We start from the raw sequence: 23,393 nt of genomic DNA on the forward strand, positions 1-23,393 counted from the left end.
CTTATAGATGACCATAAGGGCCATGAAAAAAATAAAACATGGTGACGTGACGGAGGACTAGTAGAGGTTCCCTTGTAGGTTGGGAGACAAGGGAGGACCTCACTAAGGAAGTGGCATTTGAACTGAGGCTGAACTCCAAGGAGGCAGCCAAGGAATCAGCACCCATGGGTGCTGGTGTGGCTGGTGAGTGGGAAGCAGAGGGAGCGGAAGAGGATGGTGGTGATGAGGTTGGACAGGAGAGCCAGGCAGAGCTGGCTCACCTTGTAGACCATGGTAAGGAAGTCGACTTCCTTCTAGGGCAGCAACACACCATTGGAGGTTCCCAGATGTGATCTGCACTTCTAAGAAATCCCTGGGGCTGCACTGCTGTGAGAAGAGTAGATTTGGGGCAAGAGGGTCATATGTCAATAGTGGAGTAAAGGGGTCGCTGCAGGAGTTGAGGCTCAGAGCTGATGGCGGCACGGACCAGTGCAGTAGACATGAAGGTGTGGAGAAATACATGGATTGTGAAGGGTATTGTAGGCACCGCCAAGCACTCTAGACTTTACCCTGTCGGGAGTGGGGAGCAACAGAGGGTTTAAAGGAAGCACTGACGGTGTCAGATTTGTATGATAGGACAGTGCCCTCAGGGTGGTCGGGAAGTGGCCAGAGTTAGGGAAGATTGGATATAGGGCAGCAAGGTAAGAGTCTGTTGGTTCAAGGGTCCGTGGCCGAATCCGGCCTGCAGCCTTTTTTAATTCAACCCATGAGATAAGAATGCTTTTGCATTTTTAAAGGTTTTTTTTTGAAAAAGCACTAGCAGCATATGTGACAGAGACCATATGGACCACAGAGCCTAAAATATTTACTATCTGGCCCTTTACAGGAAAAGTTTGCCCCCCCCCCCCAGACCATCTGCAGTCTTTCAAAAAAAAAAAAGAAAGAAAGAAAGAAAGAGAATGAGGAAGCCCTTCATGTATTGATACGGAATGATCTTCAATATATGTTCAATGAAAAAGGCATAATGCCAAATCGTATCCAGTAAAGTGTATTTGTATGAGGGGGGAACAAAAGGACAGAAGTAACATAAGTTTTTTTCTCGGGACACTGTTGAAAAAACTGGGCATGCTGACTACCTCTTAACCAGGGCCTGGGGGCGGGGGGTGGGAGGGAGGATGAGGAGCCAGCGTGGCAGAGTCTTTTCAGTATGCAGCTTTCTGAAGCTTTTAAATTTTAAATCAGTTAACTGTATTCCCTATTCCAAAAAAAAAAAAAAAAAGCAACAATAATAAAAATAATAATGGGTTAAATTAAAACAGAATCGGTTTAATGGTTTGAGATGAGAGACCATGGAGACAGATCACATGAATTCAAATCCCTGATCTGCCTCTTAAGTGCTCTGTGACATTAGCCAAGTTACTTAACCTCTCTGTTCTCCATTTTCCTTCTATGTGAAAGAAGGATCATAATCCTATTTCATAGCATTGTTGTGAGAATAGAATGCTCTTAGAACAGTTCTTGGCCCATAGAAAACACTGCCTGGGTGTTTGCCATTATTAGCAGTACTCAGTATAACTCAAAAACTGGTATTACGTAGCCCAGGTGACAAGGCCTTAGACCAGGTTTTGGCTGTGGCGTGGATGGCAGGGGCTGGATTTGAGAGCCGTGTCTGTCGTGGAATTGAGAAGAACTGGTCACAGAGAGTGAACAAGAGAGGAAGGTGTAGATGATCCTGAGACTGCCAGGCTGGGAACTCCGGGTAAATGGGGTAAATTAAGGCCACGACTCCACAAGCAGAATGAAGGTGGGAAAACGGCTCAGGTCCCCCCAAAGCACAGCTTCACAGAAGCGAGTCGGTGCCTTTATTATGTCAGTTTCCTCTCTCTCCCAGTTGTATTTTTACCAAGCTACGTGAAGAACGAGGTGTGCATCCTGACTTTATTAATGGAAATTATGAGCCCCATGCATCATGTGCTCATTGCGGTATTCTCCGGAGAGGTTAGCCTGTCTCGTGTAATTAACCTGCTGTTTAAAACTCCCTATTTACAAGTGAACTAATTTTACATTGACACCTCACTTCTGAGAGCTGTCTTCAGTGCAAACGTTACACTGGCAATGAAGAACATTTTAAAACCGTCTCTTTCACAGAGGAAGCCCCTCTGCGGGAGGTGTTTTGCTTCGTTCGTACATTCTCTGGAACCCAGAAGTCATTTGACTTTTAAACGGCTTTTAGCGCTAATTATCTTCTCCCAGTGACTGCTGACACAGAACTGGTTTGAGCTGCCACGGGGAATTGACCAAGCTTCCAAATTTTCGGTGTTGGGAACGTATCCAGGCTTGAAAGACAATTCAAAGAAACAGTCTGTCCCGCCCAGAACCTGGCATTTTCTGACATTTTAATTTTGCCAACCTAGACATGGCATAGGGTAGGCTTGCCGCATGAAACTGCCCTCCTTGCTGCGTCATGCTCCTCAAGGTGTGACACAGCAGACCCTTTAAATGTACACCCACAGGGAAGGGGGACATGGGGGGATGGTTTGCCAACTTCTTAGATTCCGAAATCTAAAACTCTAACTTTTTTTATTGGGTCTGACATGCTCAGGTATCGTGAGATGGTTTTTTACATGTTGCAGCTCTCATTTCATTTTGCCTCTAAGATTTCTCTCTGTCCTTAAGAAAGTCAAAACTGTCCTTGCTTTCGTTAAAAGTTGTGCAGAAGATGCACCAGTGGGCAAACAGTTTTATAGAGGAAGCTCACATTCTTGGAAAAAGAAGATGTAGACAGATAAAAAGACAGAGAATGTGGAAAATGCATGCTTTTCTTCTTACTTGCTTTCTGGAAACTTAAATATCCCCTTACTGTGTTCAGCCCTTCCTTTCTCCTTTCGGGAACTCAGCCCTGATTTATTTCTCCCCAGTCTAGCATTGGCCTTTACCTAAACTCGGGAGAGTTTTCAAGGTCTGCTTTCATAAAGCCTCACAGTGCTGATAAAAATGTTTCCGTATTATGTGACTAAGTAAAGAATGAGGAGGGAAGGATGATGAGACTGACTGGGATTTTAGATTTCTCTTAAAAAAATAAGAGAAAATGGCATAAAAATATCTCCTCTCCACTAAATTTGGATCTTTGAGGGTGGTAAAACAAACAAACAAAAAAAAAACCAGAGGCATCGTTATGAAGGCGCAGTTTGTTACATGTTGTTTTTGTTGTTCTATGATATTGGAGCTCCTTTGGGAGACTTCATGATAAATTTTGGTCAAAAAATGTTAGCTCTGATAGGGATTTCCAAGATTATTCAAGCAGATGGTACCTAGAATCCCCATGATGTCTTCCTAAAATATTACCCTTGGTTAGCAAACGTTTATGTTCTCAGCAGTAGTGAGGTTTCACGGAGGGTTTGTGAACCTCGAACCTTCCCGTTATTCAGACAGCAAGTATCTTTTCTCAGTTACTAAGGTGTAACGGCAGGTTCACCACTTTGAAAATTTTAGACTAGAATTTCCCCCTATATTGATGAGATAATTCAACCTCTTGGGACACAGTGAAACATAATAAGAGGATTCTGGCCCTCAAGAAATGGAGGCTTTTGGGTCACCTGCGTGGCTCAGTTAAGAGTCCAACTTCGACTCAGGTCATGATCTCGTGGTTTGTGAATTCGAGCCCCGCGTCGGGCTCAGAGACTAGAGCCTGCTTCCGATTCTTTGTGTCCCTCCCTCTCTGCCCCTCCCCTGCTTGTGTTCTCTCTCTGTCTCTCTCTCAAAAATAAACATTAAAAAAATAATAAAATAACAAAATAATAAATGGAGGCTTTGGTGGAAAGTGGGTATGTGTCTCTGTGCCTGATGCCACCAGAGCATGAGACAGTGCCAGGGGGAGATGCCAAGGCCCAAAAGTGAGAGAAAAAGAACATCCAAAGCTTCTCCACCTAACTGAACTTTTCAAGGCCCAAACCATGTTAGAACTATGATTGACTTAGAAAAGAAACTCATTAGTATCAGAGAAAACTCAATGCAAACTATTTTTTGAAAAAGTAAAAGTTAGGGGCCCCCAGGGGGCTCAGTGGGTTGAGCGTCCAACTCTTGATTTGGGCTCCAGTCATGCTCCCAGGGTCATAGAATCGAGCCCCCCATCAGGCTCTACGTGCCTGCTTAAGATTCTCTCTCTCTCTGCCTCTGCCCCTTCTCCTCCACTCATACTCGCTCTCTCTCTAAAAGATAAAATAAATCATAATGAAGAATTTAATAACAATAAAATAAAATAATTTAAAAATAAAGTAAAAATTATAGTGTCTTAGCTAACAGGCCTCACAGGAGCTCGTACCATTTCTGAAAATGATAACATTTTTTTTTCCATCTATACATATATTTTCCTAAGGAAAAGTTGAGGTCCAGTTTGTATATCTGATGACCTGAGCAATATTTACCGATTGCTTAAGATGCACTCAAAGGCCTTTCAAACACATTTTAAGATGAAATAAAGATCAGACTCTAGTTTCTGACTAAATTTGAATATTGACAAAGAATTATATATTCACTGAGAATCTTACTGTTAATAAAACCATTTGTCATTGTGCTTTCTGAAGGAGTTTGAAGAATGTCTATTAATCATTCACAGAAAACACATTAAGGGCTGACTATTAATAAAAAGGAAAAAACTCTATTACCTCCCTGGAAAAAAATACTGACATTAATATTACTGTTCCAAGGAGTGTTTCTAATCCATTTGATAATAAAATGATGAGAAGGATTTTTGAATTATTTTTTATGATTCTCTAGTAGCTTTTATGTTGACAAATCTTTTATGATTTGTATTGGCAAGATTTACGAAGCCCATGCAAACTATACAAAAAAAAAAAAAAACGATTTACAACAGCAATACAGAAAGAAATCCATCTTGTCTGTAAGTTGCACCTCAGAATTATTTGGGCAAAATGCAAAGCAAAGAAAAGCAATTGCATTTCGCCGGACTCTTCAGATGCTATTTTACATTGCAATAAAATGGTCTCTTGGCTTTCGGAAAACTTAGGTCTGGACAGCTTCATCACTCACAGCAAGAGACTTTGAATCCTTGATTTCAATTCAAAGTCATGTAGATTACGTTTTTTTCAGGTTGCCATTGCTGGGTAAAACCTTATCTTGTTTATAATATGCTAAATTTTTGATTCTTGGATTGTTGGGTTTTTTTAATTTTTCCATTTTATGTAAAACAAACTATATGATGGTATTAGAAAGGGAATGAATTATTTCCTACCACTCGGTGGGCAGAGATTTATCACTTTTTAAAAATTTGTTTGCTACTTAAATGTTAGCTCTGTTGGTTCAGGGTGTCCACACAGAAGGCAACACAAATGTCTCAGATGGTGCATCCTTCCAAAAAGAGGTGCTTTGGACTTACCTCATTTTGACTTATCTCTTAGAAGATAGTGATAGAAACATAGAAGATAAAAAACAGATTATATATATATATATATATATATATATATGTATATATATATATATATATATTACAAAGACATTGAGAAACTAAGAGAACAAAAGTAAAGAAATTATTTTAAAGACTCAAAGAATGAGTGAAAAAAAGTAATTTCAAAATAAATTACAGCAGGTGAGCACAATGATTTATTTCAAAGCCAAAAAAAAAAACCTATTCAAAAATGAGATATTTTGAAAAGATAAATATTCATACGGTCAGTGTGTTTAAGTCTGCTTGGGCTACCATAACAAACTATCATAGACTGGGTGGCTTAAAGCATAGAAATTTATTTTCTCACAGGTCTGGAGGCTTTCAGTCTAAGATCAAGGTTCTGGCCAGCTCACTTTCTGGCGAGGGCTCTCTTCCTGGCTGCCTCCTCCCTACGTCCTCATACGGCCTTTCTTTGTACACATTAGGTGGGACAGGGGGACCCTCTGATGTCTCTTCCTACAATGACATTAATTCTGTTAGATCAGGGGCCCACTCTTTCAACCTCACGTAGCCTTAAGTATTTCCTTCAAGATCCTATCTCCAAATACTGCAACACTGGGGGTTAGGGCTTCAACATAGGAATTTTGAAGGGACACAAACATTCTGTCCATTATTAACAGTCAGTAAGGACTCATCTTCGAGTTGAGTAAATAAGTTTTTTCCAAATGTAGCTCTCTGGTTTTCCATCACTGGGATCTAACGTTTTTTTTTTCTTCCAGACTCTCCTGTTTTCATTCCCTTTTCAAAGAGAAAATCTAGCAAATGGCAAGTGAGGTCTTCTTTAGCCATAGAGCCCTTAGCTGACCCATCCCAGAACTCTGAGTTTGCTTTCAAGATGACTCACAACACACCTTACTTGGCAAAGCCTGAGCTATGGCTCTGGTATCCCCCAAATTTATTTTTTCTTGTGTCGCCTAGAGATTTTGAGTACAGATTTTTGGGTCTATGAAACCAAAATGATCCACAACCCACTAGTAAATATTTTTATAGGTCGATCTTTTTAATATGCCTATTTCAAGCATGATGTTCTGTTTCTGTAATAGATACAATGAAGGACCCTGGTATGCTGACCGCACTAATTGACCAATGAATTTAGGGGAAAATGGAGATGAGAATCCCTTACTGTCCCTGAGCCAGCTGGTATTTATGGGTGGGAGTTTATAATAAATTTCTATTTCTATTTCGCCTACCTAGGCTATGGCATTTTGTTATGGCACCAAAGCAGACTAATACACTAACTATAGGGGAGGATTTATCTTTTTTAAATATATCATTTTTTAATAGATTGCCTTTGTAAAGCACTGGTATGATTTGAGCTTACAAAATGGAACACACTCCATAGAACATTTCTTGGGAGGCACCTTCTACTTGCCCAATAGTTGTTGATTTCAGAGACTTTCACTGTATTAAAATGTGACTGCATTTTTGGCAATTTTACCTTTGAGAGTTCCAACTCTGCTATTGTTTTTAGCTCTTCACAAAACACAGAATCAAGGTGTCACAATATTATGAGTCTTGCCATCTGCTTGGAAGCTTTGTTTCTGATAGAAAGTCTACTTACAGCCTACCTACTAAAATAAAATCACATTTTCTCTGTAGAGCTGTGGAATTTTCCCTTTCATCCTGTTTATAAAGGCCTTCTATTCATTCATCTTACCTAACAGGAAAATAGATTCGATTGTTGACATCACTACAGTCAATGAACACTCAATAATGTTGGATGAATGCATAGCTGGAGGAACAAAATTATTTGACTTTCACGTCAAATAATCGATTTATAGAATTTTATTGCTGGAAGTATCATAACTCCCTTAGTCAAACTTCTTTCTCCTAGATGCCTTTGAAGAAATTATTTTCCTAAGCATTTATTAAGAGTAATAATAATAACCAACATTTATTGAGTGTTTACTGTATGCCAACCACTGTTTTAGGTAACTTTCATAATGATCTCAGTTAATTTTAGAACAGCGATAATGTTGTAAAAGCATGTTCTGGAGCAGAAGTGGGTCTTCTTTACCTATTAATCCCTTCTCCAGCAATTTCCTTCATTAGGTAAAGGCCCTTTCAAAACTCTTCTCTCCCTAGGAGCCTCCCCCACACGCACTGGACAGGCACACGCACCTTGTCACCAGTTCCCAAGGAAACCTAATTGGAAAAGTAAAACATGCCATCTTTGTCAAAGAGAGTATTTTTAATGCTTCAACAATGAAAGAGGATGGAAGTAGGAGGCAAAGCAGACAGTTCCCGTTTAAAGCCAGTGCCCTTTTGTTGTGCATGCTCTGCCCCTGAGATTCTTCTACTGGCCTTTGAGCACTGGAAGCTGGCGTCTGGAAATAACCCACCTCCTACTTCAGTTCTTGCTAAAGTTAGCCTCAGGAAAGTTTATTGTTGTAAAGGGCTTCATCTGTCTTCTACAATGTCCCCTAGATATTCATTTTAGAAGTATCTAGTGCAAGATTAGCCACAGTTATGGGAATCGGGGGTGACATCGAGCGATGAAATGCACATAAAATCTCAAGCCCTCATTTTGCCCATCCGTGAGCTTGCTTGTCCCTTCCTCCCATGGGAAGCCTGGGTGAAATTTCAGTACTTTCTCCTTGGGCAGAGATGCTGAAGCATAAGTCTTTCTTCTGCACCTGCATTTGAAGTCCTGGCATCCATTGATGTCAGCCTCACATTTCTTATTTATTTATTTATTTATTTATTTATTTAAATTTTAATGTTTGTTTATCTTTGAGAGAGAGAGACACAGACTGAGAGTGGGGGAGGGGCAAGAGAGAGAGGGAGACACAGAATCCAAAGCAGGCTCCAGGCTCTGAGCTGTCACCGCAGAGCCCGATGCAAGGCTCAAACTCACAAACTGCGAGATCATGACCTGAGCTGAACTCGGACGCTTAACCAACTGAGCCATTCAGGCGCCCCCATGTTTTAATTTGTACCTGGTACCTTGGAGGTCTCACCCACAGAGATAGAGGAGGGAGGAAGGCATCACAGTGGCCCCTCCTATCCACAGACTTCCAAATCTGCTCTTTATTTCCCCTTCAAGTTGCCCTGCATGCTGTAACAAGAATGCCAGAGAATGGAAAGCTTAGAAACAACAGAAATGTGTTTCTGACAGTTCTGGAGGCTGAGAAGTCCAAGATCAAGTGACAGGTGATGGAATCCACTTCCTGGTTCATAAACGGCCATTTTGTTTACTGTGTCCTCACATGGTGGAAGGGGCAAGCTAGCTCTCCAGGGGTTCCTTTCTAAGAACATTAATCCTCATTACCTCCCTAAGGCCTCACACTCTAATACCATCACAAAGAAGGGTAGGACTTCAACATGAATTTTAGAGGTACACAAACATTCAGTCCACAGCAGCCTCAGAGAACAGGAAGAGAATGCAACTGAGAACAGGTGTTTCTGATCACCTTTTCCAAGAAACGCAGCCCATCCAAACCACCAGAAATTAGTTCTAGGCTCAAGAAAATTAAGCAAAACTATGTCAATTAAATGCTTATGTTTTCTATAGCTAGCATTTTTGGCTTAATAGGTCAAATTTATTACAAATAAAGCTGGTGTCATTGGGCATAAAGCACATTCATTTTTTATTTAGTAAACCTATTTTTTTAGGAGTGAGGAAGGGAAGCAGTGTGAAATGGGGAAAAAAATTCTGGCTAGGAATGAAGTGGAAGGTCACTTGGGCCTGACTTCATCTTAGGGCCGTCATCCTTTAAATGCAGCGGGGGGTGGGGGGGGGGGGCGGTCTCCATGTACCAAGGCCCTTCAGCTCTGAACCTTGGGGGCTCCTTCTCTTGGGGCCTAGAGCTCCTATTCTAGATGATTGCAGAGGTCTGTGGTTGTGGCTTGTCTTTCATGATCTATCAGTGTCCGTATAATGAACCGAATAACAAAACTTCTTGGTCAAGAAAGTGATCCCACAGCAAAGCATTGCAGGAGACAAAGAAGTTCTGCCTCAGAACGACATGGATTTTAAGGGCTGCTGGGTCCTAAGATGCAGTGAGGTGTACCGGGACTTGGTACCCATGTACTTATGGGTCCCATGTAATATATGTTCTTTGGCTATCCCAGCATTTCCATTCATTTGCCTAAGGTCACATGGCTAGTTAGTCACAGAGATGAGATTAATGGCCAAAGGGAAAAGGATTAATGTGCATTAATCCCCAGGTCTCTACCGGACACTGTGCATCCATCCTGCAGTTGCCTGAGAGTTCCTATCCACAGTCTATAGATGAATGCCTCCCACGTAGTCTAGACATTAACCTATGTTAGTACCTTTTTTAAAGCTTTGTTGAGTGTGATATTTTTAATATTCTCAATGCACCCACCCAACCTCACTTCTTAGGCTTAGCAAGTGTTTTTATGGATCTCTATTCCCACTCTCAGCCCCTCTGGGTCCTATAAAAAGTTCCTAGCATGCATCACATTCTTTTGGTGAGCTTTGCCCCATTTGGTCATTCATGTGGGCATCCTTATGGCTGACCAGCATGGAGATATAAACTCTTTTTTCTACAGTTATAAATTATAGAAACAGCAACAACAACTGTATTAAGGACCAGTCTTTTTAAGTAGAAATACAGATCACTTAAAATCTTTACTTTCACCCAACTTGACCATGGCCCAGTGCTTTAGAGTAAATGAGTTATATTCCTCATGGCTATTTGAGTACTGGCCTTTTATTCTATGCAGCATCATGCCACACTGAAGGGGCTCCCCAGTGAAAAGAAATGGCACTCCCAAGTGCTGAAGTGCTTTGTCCTTCTGTAGGGGAGAGGGAGAACTTCACTTCCAACCTGAATCAAACCCCAAATGAGCTGAAATCTAGGCAGATTCGGGCGATCCTCTGAGATTGCTCCTTGTGAACTGGAAATAAGATGTTATTAGCAATCAATAAAACTGAACTTGGAGATGGCCTATATGCAGATGCCTCCTGGGTTTTCATTTTAATTCTCTGATAGAAGAGATTGCATTAAAACGGACTCACCTTCACACTGAAATCTTGCACAGTGCCCTTCACAGGCAAGAGTAAGAAATTGGGTTGCTCCCAGGAGATATTTTTCTGGCTGTGGAAGCAACCTCTGGGCTGGTGAATCCAGCTCAGACCCCTCCACTGGAGACCTGATGCCTTTTCTGGGGCAAACCATCCCTACCAGGCACAAGTAGAAATAATATATAAGATACACATGCAAAGAAGCTAACTAGGTCCTCATGATAGTGGGCCACAAATGGAGAGGCTTTTGCTATTCTCCCACCCATTCGAAAAATAAAAATAAAAATAAGTTGATTGCTCCGGAGACCTCCCAGTAGATACTAACTGACCTCTGGAAGTACTCTCTTCTACCTGTAAATATTCTGATGGCCAGACCCCCCCAGGATCCAACCTTTAGTATTGATAAATAAATCACACAAGGTGACTGTCCACTTGTCACTTAGGATAACACACTCTCTCTCCCTCCCTCATGCACATACACACACACACACACACACACACACACAAAGTTATCCGAATAATTCCATCCAACCACCGAGGACTTGTAGTTTTGAGTCTGCCCTACCTTGTTTTGCAAAGATTCAAGGCTGCTTGCAAAAAATACTTCTGAGGAAAAAGGATAAAATGATGAATTTTGAGACAGTTCAACATAGGCTGTAAAGGAAAAAGGAAAGAATAGGATTGGAGTAAGCGAGACAGACCCCAGAGGTGTGTTTGGTAGGTGGAGGTTACAAATTTGGCTCTGAATTCCTCAGTGAAAAGCAAGGGGGAAAAAATAGTAATTTACCTGATTCACAGTATTTCTAAGATTCTTCAAAGATTCTCAAAAGAAGCATGACTTTTTCTAGTGCTGAGATGGGGAAGATATTTTTCTTCCTTGATTCCTCATAAAGAGGACATTGGATTAGTCAGGGTAAGGTTCCACTGTGAGCAACCGCAAACCCAAAACAACAGTGGCTTGAGTAAGATAGAATTTTCTGTCTGTCTCAAGTCAATATAGGCAGCCCAGGGCTAGAACAGCTAGCTCTCAAGGGACATCAGGAACTCAGATCCTTTTATATTTTTTCTCCATTTCATCATCCAAGATGACTCTTACAGCTCTGCCCAAAATGTTCCCATTCCAGCCAGTGGGAAGGAGAAAGGAGTGATGAAGGACGCATCTGCATCCTTTAAAGATACATCCCAAGGTTGCAGAGAATTCTTTCCGTCACCTCCCATTGGCCAGAACCTAATCACATGGCCACATCTCATTGCAACAGAGGCTATATAGAGAGTCTTTGTTCTAGGTCTACGTGAAAGTGGGCTTTCTGTCGCTAATGCAGATGGGCAGTATATTAGCTTGCTAGGGCTGCTCTAACAAACCATGGACTGGATGGCTTAAACAACAGAAATTTATTCCTCACAATTTGGATGCTGGAGGGCCAAGATCAAGGTGCTGGCAGGGTTGTTTTCCTCTGAGGCCTCTCTCCTTGACTTGCAGATGGCTGTCTTCACTGTGTTCTCACACGGTCTCTTCCTCTGTGCACCCAAACCTCTGATGTATCTCTGTGTATCCTAATCTCCTCTTATAAGGACACGTTATAAGGACCCATCCTAATGGCTTCATTTTAACTTAAGGGCCCTTTCTCCAAACAGCCATATTCTGAGGTATTGACGGTTAGGTAAGTTTAAACATGAATTTGGGGGAGGGCACAGTTCAGTGTGTTAACAGGCTCTTGCCACGTATTCTGCCGGCATCCTTGTAGCAGGATAAAGACTAAGTTCTCTGGAGCCATTTGTTCTGTCTCCTCAAAAATCCAAGCGTCCTTAAAACTGAGTTAGCAGGGCACATGGGTCGCTCAGTCGGTCAAGCGTCTGACTTCGGCTCAGGTCATGATCTCGCGGTTCATGAGTTCAAGCCCGGGTCAGCTGTTCATAAGTTCAAGCCCCACATCGGGCTCTGTGCTGACAGCTCAGAGCCTGGAGCCTGCTTCGGATTCTGTGTCTCCCTCTCTGCCCCTACCCCACTCATGCTCTGTCTTTCTCTCTCAAAAATAAACATTTAAAAAAAATTTTTTTTAAACAAAACAAAAATAAACCCAGAGAGTTAGAGCCTACTGCACTAGCTCACACCCAAAGGCACTCGGTGAATACCTGCAGAGGATGGCCGTCACGGCCCAAGAAATCACAGCAGGAGCAGAGACTGGACACCAGGATTCCTGGCTCCACAACCTGCTCTTCCCCCCAGGCTGCACTGGTCCCTTCGTGGTCTGACCACCAGCCCATATTACGTGGGACCTTAAAGTCGGGTGTTTTAGTCTCAGATTCTCCGTATCAGAAATTATAAAGCCCCAAAGCAATGATCGCTGGCCCTGCTTTCACACAATTCTAGGGCTTCTGCAAAGACCCCAGCACGTATCAAACTAGTTTCAGCCCTTATATCAAAAGTCATTTGAATTTTTTCTGGATCACTTTTCACTGTTCTGCTTTCTGTGGACACTCCACAGAAGCTTTATGAGGTTAGGGTGGGTTGCTACAAGGTCAAAGCCAAGATGCCATAGCTCTAGGAGGAATTGAAAACTTAGTGCACTGACTTCAGTGGCTTCTCCCCAGGACTGAGACTAATGAACATGCCAGCAGCCCCAGCTTGGGCAAAGGCAAAACTGGCCCCAGACTTGGAATGGTATTTTTTTTCCACTTTTCTAACCAGCTTGCAAGCTGTCACCCATTGAACCAGAGTGAGATTGCACTTGGCAGGAAGACAGTGAGAATTTTCCCCCGAAATATACTGACAGCCTCGCTCCCGGGACACCTCTCAAATCCACCCCAAGGTCCTGGGTTCCTATACTCTGTAGCAGGACCCATTCCCCCAAGAGGCTATCGATTCTGCATGAAGAGCACTGTTTGTTTGGCCTGAGACCCAAGCTCTTCTCTTTGCTCATTTCTGTCCTAGCAACGCCACCTCAAATGCAGCTTTTGGAAGCTGTACAATACAGCTAATTGTTTGCATTGGACAGTAGTGTGTTTAGAGCTTATGCATCTAAACAGACAATTATTTTCTGCTATTTGCTAGTGGCACTGCCTGCCTGGTGACTTTGGCAGATGGAGAAAGGAGCTAATCCGTAGGTTATAAGCAGAAGGGTTATTGATGAAATGTCACCATCTGTTGGTGTCATTAAAATGATATGAGTCATAAAGAGTTGCTTTTGTTTTTTTCTCAGAAAAAGGTTAGCTTAGAGTTTAGAGAGAAGCTGCTAGATTGCAGATGGCAGTGTGAGATAGGACCGGGGGGTGGGGAGTGTCAGTCCTGAAAGGGGGAGGAGCCTTGATGAACACATCACATCAGCTCGATGGGTCTTCTGGGAAGTGCTGGAATCCTCTGCCGGAATAAAACCACCCATCTGGTATGAGATGAGATACTTACTAGGAATGATGCAATGCTTCAACTGTCCCATGATCCCTCCCCATTTCTGAGACATCTACTGGGTGGGGAGGGGAAAGTCATTCATTTGGGTTCAACAAGAAAAATCATATCTGGGACAGAACAGTTAAAATGCACTTGTCTCCTAAATCCTCACTGGCCTCATCACAGAGAGATTATTCATGTATCCAGCTGACATCTTGGGAGGCTGGGGATCTCAATGGGGAATGATATTCTCTACATCTGCTATATCTGCTGGGAGGACACAGAGTTGTCTCAGAAGAGGAATTAGAGACTGTATGCCCAAGATTCCATCAGGATGAAGAAAAGAAAGCAGTGTTTGGACCCACATGAATTGCAAAGCAAAGGAATCAGCTTTTGGTCTTGTTGACTTTATCGACTCCCTTCTTGTCAATTTCATTGACTTCTTCTCCAACATTTTTATTATTTATTTTCTTCTGCTTACTTTGGGTTTAACTTGCTCTCCTTTTTCTAGCTCCCTAACGTAGAAGCATAGATTGTTGTTTTTATCCTTCTACTTTTCCAACGTCTTACATATAGCAAAGGGATGGAGAGCGTGGGAAGTATATTTAATGAGGATCCAGATGACCAAAACAAACTGTGCCAACTTCCAAATTCTTCCTTCTTACCTAATCCTCTTAATTCCCTCATATTTGCTGTTTATAAATTCTTTTACCCACTGCCAAGGACGTATGCCCAAAGAGAAAGAGCCTGTTATTACCAACTTTTTTTCAGTATGGCTTAAGATTCCTTTTATATATTTTTTATGTAAAAAAAAAAAAATATATATATATATATATTAATTTTAACTCTTGGAGAGAGAGGTGGGTGAGTGTATACACCACTACAAATCCTTTTGGCAGTACTAGGGTTTAAATTAGAAATAAACATAACATCGCAATGTGTCGGACCACATGCCCAGCCCTGCGTCTGGGTGAGTCCTTTTCCCCGATGCAACTGGCCCGAGCCTGCCAGCTCCTAGGGAGAGGGGTGCTGAGGGGTCAGTGCTGCTGCTGGAAATAGTGCACACTGCTGGAAGCAAGAGCCACGGGGGGCAGGAGCTTCACGAAGCCTGTGCGGGTTATTTATATGGTCTCAAAAGGAAGCATCCGTGGAAAAGTTCCTGTTGATATTTTTAGATCTGATGCTTGATCGTCCTGCTGCACTTTTATTTTTAAACAAGCATGGAAGGGAGTGATTAATACTGTGCAGTGCTGTTTTGAAGGCTCGGAGGGCCCATCTGACAGGCTGATGGTCAGCCTGCCAGGCCCGGAGCCACCTTCTGTCTCTTCTAGCTCTGGGACGTCAGAAGCTGCTGACTTCAGCAGGTGGCACATAAAACCTTGGCCACTTGCTGCCAAGTCAGAAAGTCTGAAGTTGAGCCCTGACTCTGAGGTCCTGTGCAGCTGACACTCACGGGTTCAGTGTCTTACTCTACTCCCATAGTCTGTTTCTCTGAGAATGGGACATATGTTTGTATAATAAGCCTTTGGCTGGAAGTAAAATGGTTTAGAATTTAACAAGATAATTGTGCAGATTAAAAATTCACCACCACACAGTAATCCATGAGCTTGACTATTCCAGGGCCTGAGAAGGGAGTTGAGTATTGTTACTGAATTGTTTCTACGGTTACTTTCATTTGCCTGCTCAAAATCACCGCTCTAAAAATACATAAATTTATTTGTTAGTAAAAAAGATATACATGTGTAATTTTTGTTTAATTTTTAATTAAAAAAAATCCTTCCCAAGGATTCCCATAATGAAACCTATAGCTTTGTCTTCAGGGAGAAGGGAAAGAGGAGAAGGTGGGCATTGGGGGTCTTTTGGTCTACAGATACGGTTTCTCGTACAAAGTTCATGGATCGTAGATGTCACCCACTGCAGTTGAATGATCAGTTCACTTAAGTGAGAAGCTGAGGAGCGTTCAGGGAGAGAAAAGGAAGTTTCTAAGTTCCCATGGCTGTGCAATGTATTGTTTGTCCCTGGGCTCTTGTGGCCTGTGGACGTTGTCGTCTTTTTTATTTGTTTCTTCTTTCATCTCCGTTTTTCTACAACAGACCACAGAGACGGGTGAAGAGGAGGACCAGCCTCTCAGCCTGGCCTGGCCTACCAACCCCCGCAAGCAAGTCACATTCCTAATTGTTTTACCCATAGTGTTTCCTCTCTGGATCACCTTGCCTGACGTCCGCAAACCTGTGAGTAAAGCACCCTTTGTTTCACCGACTCCTTGTGAAAAGCACGGTACATAGCAGTGTGATAGTCTGCTTCTATTTGCCTTAAAAGGGAAAGGAGGGGTGACATATATACACGTGTATGCTTATATATGTCTAAAATTTCTCCAGACAGAGGCACAATAAGAGTGATTGCTCAAGTTATCGAATTTATGTAACAAACCACCCTAAAACTTAGGGGTTTATTCTGCTTGTGGATCCTGCAGACCAGGAGTTCAAATAGGGTGCACTGGAGATGGCATGTCTCTGCTCCACGTTTGGGGCTTCAGATGGGAAGACTTGAATGGCTGTGGGATGGACTCATCTGGAAGTTTCTTCGCTGATGTTTCTGGTCCCTAGGCAGAGAGGATTAAAGGGCTGGGCTCAGCTGCAGTGGTCTATGGGAGAACCTAAATGTGGCTTCCCCACGTGACTTGGGCTTCTTCACACCATGGTGACCTCCAGATAGTCAGATGTGTTAGATGAGAGATCAGGGCTCCAAGAAGGATTGTCCCAACAGCAGAAAGCAGAAGCTGTGTGGTCTCTGATGACCTAGTCTCGGAAGTCACAGAGAGTCATTCCTACTATATTCTACGGGTCAAAGCAGTCGTTGATTGTGTTGGTTAAAGGGGAGGAGACAAAATGTTTACTTAGACTATACCATTGTCATATAGCGTGTGACACCCTTGGTGGGAGGAGTGTCAGAGAATCTGCAGCCGTGTTTTAAAACCACCGTAGTGATTTGTCTCTGAGAGGAGGAAATGAAGGTTCGAGGCAGGAGGGGAACTCACCTTTTGTTGAGTGTGTGCATGGATTACTCATTCAATTCAAAAATAATTTAAACAAATACATTCATGTTGCATAAATGCCTACGTGTCTGATCTTCCCCATCCTGTATTGTTATCGTTACTGCATTATTTTCTACTGTTATTATGTGCCAGGTGTATTGAACACAATACCATCTTATGATCAGCAAAATACAATCTAAATGTAGATCAAATCAGAAAGAGACTTCTCCTACTATTAAATTGGATTCTTGGGCCAGGGCCCCAAAGGGTAAAGGAACTAAATGATAAGAACTAGCTGTGCTTTTTTTTTTTCTAGAGAGAGAGCAAGCAGAGGAGAGGGGCTGGGGGAAAGAGAGAGAGAGAGAGAGAGGGAGAGAGAGAGAATCTTAAGCAGGCTCCATGCCCAGTGTGAGCCTGACGTTGGCCTCAATCCCCCCACCCTGGGATCATGACCTGAGATGAAATCAAGAGTCAGACGCTCAGCTGACTGAGCCACCCGGGCACCTGAAGAAGTAGCTATACTTTTTATTACGGCCGTACACACGTCATTCAACAAAGGTATGTGCCTACTATGTATCAGACACTGCCCTAGGTATTTCAATAAGCTATATTGTGGAATCTCAGGAAACAGCTAGTGTGGGAAGGTGTGTATACACACACACACACACACACACACACACACTTATTTGTTAATTTTATTTATATTTATTGTATATAATATTACATATTACTGGCATAAGTAGAAAGAATCTTGGGCACTAAGAAGTTAACTAACTCATGCCTAAACACTTCCTAGCAGATGGAGCTGAGATTCAGACCCAGGTCTGTGTGACCACACAGCCTGGGGTCCCCCTCATATTTCATGATACCAGAAAGTGGAAATCTGAGAACATCATTTCTGAAAGCACTTAGAATAGGATGGTGTGGTAACGTACAGCACAGTGGAGCGTAAGTCTTAAGAGCCCCACGGTGATCCCACTTTCCGCACTTGAAAAAGACAGAACAAAAATCCTGTCCCGTTGGCCTGGCCTATAAATAATCCAGCCCAGGAGAGAGCCAGTGTCTTATCAAGGACAGGCCAGGAAAGGACCCCCTCATGGAAGGACTCCCAACATTAGAGGCTTTCCCAGTAAAGGATGCATGTAATAGGCGTGGCTTACTGAAAGCAATATTTAGGCTTCTTTATTTGCAACACAAGTGTAGAACATCTGCTCTGTGCAGAGGCCCGGATCCTGGAAACCTACGGCCAAATAGCTAGAATGTGTGGAGTTTCTTCTTGGCTCCCATCACATTGACATTTCCAAGATGTGTGTGCTCACATGTGCTCTCTTGCTCGCTCTCTCTCTCTCTCTCTCTCTCTCTCTGTCTCTCTCTCTTTCCATTGCTCTGTTGTTTGGGCCAGTGCTCTTGCACGGCCCCGGGGAGGAAAATTAGAGAGACAGACACGGTTTCCTAAATGCTCTCCTTTGTACATCTAGTATGGTGTGACCCCAAGCAGAGGGGGCTGGCTGGCTGCTAAGGGAGTGTCAGCACACAAGCACTGGAGCAGTCAGGGAAGCGTGCAGGCCTGGGAGGAAGGTGCCAGCCATCAAGGCATGGGCTCTCGGGTTGGGTGGGACTCCTAGAGCAAGGGCTGGCAAAATGGCCATCCTCTCTGTGATCGGAGCTCAAAGGACAAGGAAGCGGTTAGAGAAGATCAGAGCTCTGAACCAGCGACTCCTGGAAAACACACAGGGCCCCACCATGGCAGTAGTTACCTGGATGACAACTTCTTTGGCTGATGCTATAATCCTGTTGGGTGCAAAGCAGGAAGACGCAGCTGTACGTGATGCTTTCCTTTGTACGACCATGGACCGGTCGTTCACTGCGCACACGCCTTGAGAGCCAGCCTCTGGGGCCCAATAGCCAATGGGGCTTGTGCTCCTTGCAACCTCAAGCGCCATCCCCGGGATGGACCGGACTTTTTCCTCATTTTCTACATATGCTGTGTGCTTTCCCAAGCAAAAATGTGACTCTGAGGTGAAGCATTTGGGTGTTTTTAAATTTCCTCAGCAAATATTTATTGAGTTACTATTGTATGCCAAGCATCAAGCTTGTGCCCTAAGAGATAAAAAGACACAGAATTCACAATTCCTATGTTTAAGGACTTCTAAACTAAGTAGCAGAAACAAGGCATATAACTACAGAGGACAAATGCACAGCTCTATCAGCGACAGGAGCTAGATTCAAACTGGAGTCTCCTGACTTAATATTGTTCTCATTCTACCATACTGACTACAGTGGAGTTTTTTTCCCCACATACCTCATGAGATACACAAGCTTGGGGAAGTCACGTCTCAACTTGGGACCTCACTTTTCCTCCTCCGTGAAATAAAAGGGTGGAAGATCTCTAGATTCTCTGCCAACCATGACATTCTGTGATTAAGGAAAGCGTAAAGATATAACCATCAATACAGTATTATAAATTTTGTTTAATGTTTATTTTTGAGAGAGAGACAGAGTGCAAGCAGGGAACGAGCGGAGAGAGAGACACACAGAACCTAAAGCAGATTCCAAACTCTGAGCTGTCAGTACAGAACCAGATGTGGGGCTCGAACTTGTGAACCACGAGATCATGACCTGAGCCAAAGTCGGACGCTTAACTTACTGAGCCCCCCTAGGCACCGCCAGTGTTGCAAATTTAAGGGGACCATACATCCCAGTTTGCCCAGAATTGTTCCTTTAATCCCCAAGCCTGCTGGTTTAGAAGATGAATTATATGGTCATCCTTTGCATCTAAGAAATGCCAAATCAAAGAAACCATGCCAGTTAATACAAAAGTCAGGAAGTAGCTTCTTGATCATGCTTAGCACAGAAGGGTTTCATTAAGTTTGATCTTGATCTTGTATCAGTTAGCATCTGCTGTGTAACACACCACCCCAAAACTTAATGGCTTAAAAAAATAAGCAGTTTTTTAGTCCAGAATTCTGAGAACTGACCATTTGATCTGAGCTCAACTGGACAGTCCTACTCACTTATATGACTCAGGGCTTGTTGGTATAGGAGTATCTCAGCTACAAAAGCTCATCTCTGCACTACATGGTATCTTATCTTTAAGTAAGCTAACCAGAGCTGATTCACATGATGGCCAAGTTCCAAGGGCAGCAAGAATGAAAGCTGCAAAGTTCGCTTGAGATCTAGTTTGGAATCTGCATGCTGTCATTTCTATCACATTTTTTGGTCAGAGAAAATCAAGGCCAGCCCAGATTCAGAGGATGGGAAGATAGACCTCACCTCTTTTTTTTTTTCTTTTTTTTTAGTTTATTTATTTTGAGAGAGGGAGAGTGGGGGAGGGGCAGAGAAGAGAGGGAGACAGAGAGGGAAAGAATCCCAAGCAGACTCCACGCCTTCAGTGCAGAACCCGACACGGGGCTCGAACTCACGAACCATGAGATAATGACCTGAGCCGAAATTAAGAGTTGGACACTTAACCAACTGAGCCACCCAGGCACCCCGAGACCTCACCTCTTGAAAAGAGTTGTAAAGTGTCATGGCCACTTATGCAGTCTACCACAGTCCTCATGCACTGCCACAAGGGCCTCTTGACAAGATATCAAGGGAGAGGAAAAAGAGAGGAGAAAATGATTAGTTAATAAACATTTGCTACTCCGGAGGGCCCTGTCGGCTCTGTCTCCTCAGTAGTTTTTTTTGTTTTTTTTTTTTAATTTTTTTTTTAACGTTTATTTATTTTTGAGACAGAGAGAGACAGCATGAATGGGGAGGGTCAGAGAGAGGGAGACACAGAATCCGAAACAGGCTCCAGGCTCTGAGCCGTCAGCACAGAGCCTGACGCAGGGCTTGAACTCACGAACCGTGAGATCATGACCTGAGCCGAAGTCGGCCGCTTAACCGACTGAGCCACCCAGTCGCCCCTCCTTAGTAGTTTTTGAATTACCCGTAGAGATGAACATTCCAAACCTTGACAGTAATTACAAGGAAAACATGATTTTTTAGTATACATCCAGTTTCAGGGTAAACGGTCCTCCCACTTGTTTACTTGTTTTTATTTCCACCTCATTTATATGCAAATTATATGATAGTGTTTGTTGGATTATACACACTCCCAGCTCAGATTAATTCACTGTTACAGTCTTCTTAAAATAATGGCTTTGTTTTAAAAGTAAAAGAACTAAAATATAAATCTTGATGAGGAACAGGTCTTTGATAAAAATTGAAAATAACAAAGGAAATAAAGACCCCAAAAGTTATATTCTCTCATGACCTAGGACGGGCATTCTTACAAAACAGGAATGGATCTAAATAAGGTATCAAAACATGACTCATTAGAACTGGGAAGGTACCAAGAAGTCAGCTATATCTTTGCAATTTATGTCATTCATTGATTCATTCACCAAGTATTTATTGTGTCTGCTGTGCACCATGCACAGTTCTAGCAAGAATGAAGTGTTTGAGACCCAGAGAGGTTTAGCAACTTGTCCAAGCACATCCAGCAAGTAAGAAGCAAAGTCAAGACTCCCGGCCAGGTCTCAGCTGTGACTTTCACCTCTCTGACTTTCAGTCTCCTCATCTCTTAAAAACCAAAATGAGGATAAGATTATCCTATAACAACTAACATGATTATCTGAGCACTTATTATGTGCCAGGCACTTTTGTAGACACTTTATGGGCACGAAGACCTGAGGACAACTAGATATTTTTTATTCCTCCCATTTTACAGATGAAAACCCCTGAGGCTTTGAAGATGAAATAATTTGTCTCAGGTCACATCACTGATAATAGGTGAGTGAGAATTTGAATACTGGCCGTATTAATTAGAGAACACACTTTTAATCTTTAATAGGATTATCTGGGGGACTTTTGTTAGATATGTATGTCCCAAAACCTTGCACAGAATAGATGCTAAGTGAGTATTTGTTGAATTTAAATCAGTAAGGATATGGCCAATTTGTGCAATCAGCTAATGTCCAGAAACGTTTTTCAAGCCAAGAAAGTATCACACTGATGTACTAAAAGCTTCTAATGAGAACATTAGCTGTCAATTAGACACATAAACCATTACATTGGGAACAAAATGGCCGGCACATGGACACAATTTGCTTTTTGCTAATTAGTATGAGGTTCATCCCAGCAGATGTTAGGATGAACCACCATTACTAACCAAAAATTGACATGTCAGACCTTGGCTTCAAGGGCTATTTTCTTTCTTCCAGTGAGACTGGTAACTAAATAATTGCACAAGTGCTACCGGGCAGTGATGTCTGGAATGAGACCATTGAGTCCAAATAAGGGGAGTGGATCAGAAAAAATGAAAGAAGAAGGAATTACCTGGGCTGTGAGATTGGAAATTATAAGGTAGCTTGACAGTTGGGAAACACTTAACCAAACTGCTGGTGCATGAAAGGGTTGAAGCTTCCAAATCAGAGACAATATGGGAGGTTGGGTGAGGCAGATGGCCATACAGCTGGAATGCTAGTCTGTATCTCCCTGAAGCTCTTTATATTTTCTGACATTCAGAGCACACGCTAGTATTATGATGATCGTCATCATGTCTATAGCTGGGAATATTTTGAGCGTTATTGGCCTTATTTTTCTTCAAGTTGGTATAACCTACATATTGGGAAGGCATGCTATAGTCAGACAGACTAGGCTTGAACTTCAGGTCTATTTCAAGATTTGCATACAGAGTAGGTACCTGGCCTTTACCTACCCCTAGTTTATGATGAAGACATGGAAACTTACAAATAAAAACTATTTTTAATTTATTTTCAGTGAGCCCCTAATAAAACACTAGGTACATATAGATGTCCATTAATTACAAATTGGCCTCTTGATCAAGGACCATATGCATCAAATTTTAAATGAGAGAGGTTTTCTTTAGTATGTTGGTTTGAACTTAATTCCTTTACCTCCTTAGTCTGGTTCCTTAGTTGCTACCTTTTGACTAGGAATGTTCTATGGTTCAGGGATGATATTTCTCAGATGAGAAGTATGTTCAAATAATTTGATTCTAACTTGTGACATTACATCAAATGAACAGACATGCAAAGGTATAATAAATAAAATAATAATTACATACTTAATAAATGAGATAGCATAAAAAGTGAGCAATCTGTGAAATGAGGACTCTCCCAAGATCTCCTGTACATATACCATAAAGTATGGAGATGATGGGGTGCCTGGGTGGCTCAGTCAGTTAAGTGTCCAACTTCAGCTTAGATCATGATCTCATGGTTTGTGAGATCGAGCCCCACATCGGGCTCTTCACTCTCAGTGTGGAGCCTTGCTCTGATCCTCTGTCTCCCTCTTTCTCTGCCTCTCTCTCCCTCTCTCTCTCTCTCTTTCTGTCTCTATCAAAAATAAATAAACATTTTTTTAGGTATGGAGATTGTACTCCATTGCCTTATAGGATGTCCAGAATCAAGCTCACAGACTGGCTTCTGCTCCAATCACATGGGTGGCCCAACACCACAAGAAAAGCCCTTTCCTTCCCTGTGACAGAGCCTGACCCTAGGAGCTGAAACCACCATCTCAGGATACT

The 23,393-nt window shown here is 42.5% G+C and overlaps 1 protein-coding gene across 2 annotated transcripts in view; it reads left to right on the plus strand.

Annotated features, from left to right (window-relative positions):
- The window catches only part of SLC24A2 (solute carrier family 24 member 2), a 250,170-nt gene that overhangs the window by 204,507 nt on the left and 22,270 nt on the right, over window positions 1–23,393 (plus strand). For both annotated transcript variants that reach the window (XM_027047183.2, XM_027047182.2), the window contains one exon: window positions 15,915–16,052. In XM_027047183.2, the coding sequence (XP_026902984.1) occupies window positions 15,915–16,052 (138 nt within the window). The remainder of the gene's footprint in view (window positions 1–15,914; window positions 16,053–23,393) is intronic.

The sequence above is a fragment of the Acinonyx jubatus genome, chromosome D4, assembly GCF_027475565.1.
Source record: "Acinonyx jubatus isolate Ajub_Pintada_27869175 chromosome D4, VMU_Ajub_asm_v1.0, whole genome shotgun sequence".
NCBI classification, from domain to species: Eukaryota; Metazoa; Chordata; class Mammalia; order Carnivora; family Felidae; genus Acinonyx; species Acinonyx jubatus.